At 35.3% G+C, this 2,297-nt stretch overlaps 1 protein-coding gene across 1 annotated transcript; it reads right to left on the bottom strand.

Annotated features, from left to right (window-relative positions):
• Positions 1–593: 593 nt before the first annotated feature.
• LOC113352123 (histone H2A.Z-specific chaperone CHZ1-like) lies at positions 594–1,841 on the bottom strand. The gene is made up of 3 exons (XM_026595990.1): positions 1,719–1,841; positions 1,510–1,602; positions 594–1,079 (listed from the first exon to the last, which is right to left on the bottom strand). Exons 1-3 carry the CDS (start codon positions 1,839–1,841, stop codon positions 594–596), a joined length of 702 nt encoding a protein of 233 aa, XP_026451775.1.
• Positions 1,842–2,297: the final 456 nt, after the last annotated feature.

Below are 2,297 nucleotides of genomic sequence, written 5' to 3'. Positions count from 1 at the left end.
TTCATTCTTGGAATGAACTACTATTATACCGGAAAAAAATTAAAAGCTCTGAAACATAGCGACAATGGTACTCGTTGGAAAGCTATCGTCGAGGCTTTCCGAATATATAAAATTTATTAATTTTCGACATATATTTTGAGAACTTTTAAATATTAAGATTAGAAGGAGAGAGAAATTAGTAGAGAAAATAAACAAGAGAGAGAAACCATTTACGTGAGGGGAAAAAATAAGAGAGGGAAGGGGTACTTTAGATATTTTAATAATTATGGACCAAATGAAAAATGTGATTTCTAAAATGACCAAATAGACATGGGACCACCTAAAAACAGACCAAACCATATTTTTCCCAATTGAATTTTCATAAGTAACAATAAATATTAATAAAGAGATATACCAAAAATAAATTTTTATTAATAGCATTCGTTTAAACAAAGAAGTTTCCAAACAAAAAATCAAAAAAATCATAACCCCACCCGAGATATCGGAACCACAAGACCAATAAAAAAGAGTTCTTCTAAGATCTAAGCTAGATCGTTCTATAAACAGACTCTAAATAACAGAAATAATAAATGCATCTAAACCTCAACCTATTCTTATTCATCATCCTCTTCGAGTTCCCTGTCTGGATTCTCCTCGTCACCTTCTTCTTGATCTTCTCCAAAGGCCTCTACAGCCTCCTCTTCAGCTTCCATATCACTACCTTCAAAGGCATCTCGATGTTCATGAATTTGACTCCTGTGCATATCAGCATCTTCATCATCATCTTCCGCATCATCTTCAGATGATAATTCCATAGCCGGCATGCCAACTTTAACAAGATATTCATTCAACCACTTCTTTGTCGCATTCAGACCTGTCTCTTTCTTAAGCCTTTTGTTTTCCTGTTCCAAGGATGCCATTCTTACTTTCAATTCAGCCATTTCTTCTTCTTTCTTCTGGTATAAACTGTAGTTAGTTGGATGAGCCTTGCGACGCCGTTTACCAGAACATCCAGGATTACGAACTTTGTTAAATGTCTCTTCTGGAGTGTCATTAGTTTCTCCTCGATCTGCAGCTTCCTTCATGGCCTTCATTTTTTCCTGCACATTAATTCAAAACACAAATTAATCACAAAGTCAGCAACGAGATTCGAATGTGTTTGGGCAGGCAATAAGGAAAAAAAGAATACTGACTACAGAAAGTAGAATTCCAAAATAAAGAACCGTACATAATGTGGCCACTATTCACAAAAATTCCCAGAATAAAGAACAGTACTTATTCACAGAAATTCTACCAGGAGCAGTTTTCACTTAACCGATGATACAAAACTCAAAACTCCAATATAAAATGCTGCATTATTTTTTCTTCATATTTAGGTCTTTGGCAGAATGAGAAAATCATAATTTTGGTAAACATTAGTTGCCTAACCCTTTGTGTGTAAGTCTATCTGTGCAAATAATGATTGTGTAAACAAAATCTATAAATAGATACATATCAAACATGTTTCATTAATAAAAGATTATTACTTACACTCACGTCTTTGCATTTGGCATTGATTTTCTTTTCAGGATCATGGGTTCGTCGGAAGAAAGTAACTGGATCACAAGGTTGTCCTGCTTGCAGCTTTGAAATGGAAAACATCATCATATAAACAAGTAAGATATCATGTAATAAACACATCTGACTTTTATATAAACAATATCATTAAACAAAACAATTGAATAAGGCATAATATATACCAACTCGTATTCGATACTAGTGAAAGCCTCCAGGTGGCCATCTGATTCAGCGAACCCATCACCCCCAGCATTTTTGTAGGCTAGATGAAGTTTGTGCCTATATGCCTTATAGGCATTCCTCATCACGTCTTTGATCACTTTTACAGCAACATCATCATCAGGATCGAGGATAACGTGGTCATATATGGCCGAAAACAACTTATTAGAGATAGCAACTAAAACGAACAGCAATTCCAAACTAAAAATAAAATAAGTAACATTAAATTAAAACAACTAAGGTACTTCAACTTGAAGCCAAGACTTCAAAAGTTATTTATGTCTCCACAGCCTGCTACTGATATGCGATATCATGCTGAAGAACGTATCAATGATGGACTTTTGAGACATCCTGCTGATGCGAAGACATGGAAAACTTTTGATAAGAAGCATCCAACGTTTGCAGCTGATCCTAGGAATGTGAGACTTGCATTAGCAAGTGATGGCATGAATCCTTACGGAAATATGATGAATCCGCATAGTACATGGCCAGTGGTTCTAATCATCTACAGCTTACCACCATGGGAGGTTATGCAAGAGCAA

The sequence above is a fragment of the Papaver somniferum genome, chromosome 2 (assembly GCF_003573695.1).
Source record: "Papaver somniferum cultivar HN1 chromosome 2, ASM357369v1, whole genome shotgun sequence".
Lineage (NCBI taxonomy): Eukaryota > Viridiplantae > Streptophyta > Magnoliopsida > Ranunculales > Papaveraceae > Papaver > Papaver somniferum.
Note: the sequence above shows the minus strand (reverse complement) of the source record. Positions and strands in the feature narration are given on the sequence as shown.

Excerpts from the sequence above, each read along its gene's own strand:
- LOC113352123 (XM_026595990.1), bottom strand. The coding sequence starts at position 1,841 with ATGAGGAATGCCTATAAGGCATATAGGCACAAACTTCATCTAGCCTAC. Across the intron at positions 1,603-1,718 it reads CTAGTATCGAATACGAGTTG|CTGCAAGCAGGACAACCTTG; the intron begins GTATATATTATG and ends TCCATTTCAAAG. Across the intron at positions 1,080-1,509 it reads CCAAATGCAAAGACGTGAGT|GAAAAAATGAAGGCCATGAA; the intron begins GTAAGTAATAAT and ends ATTAATGTGCAG.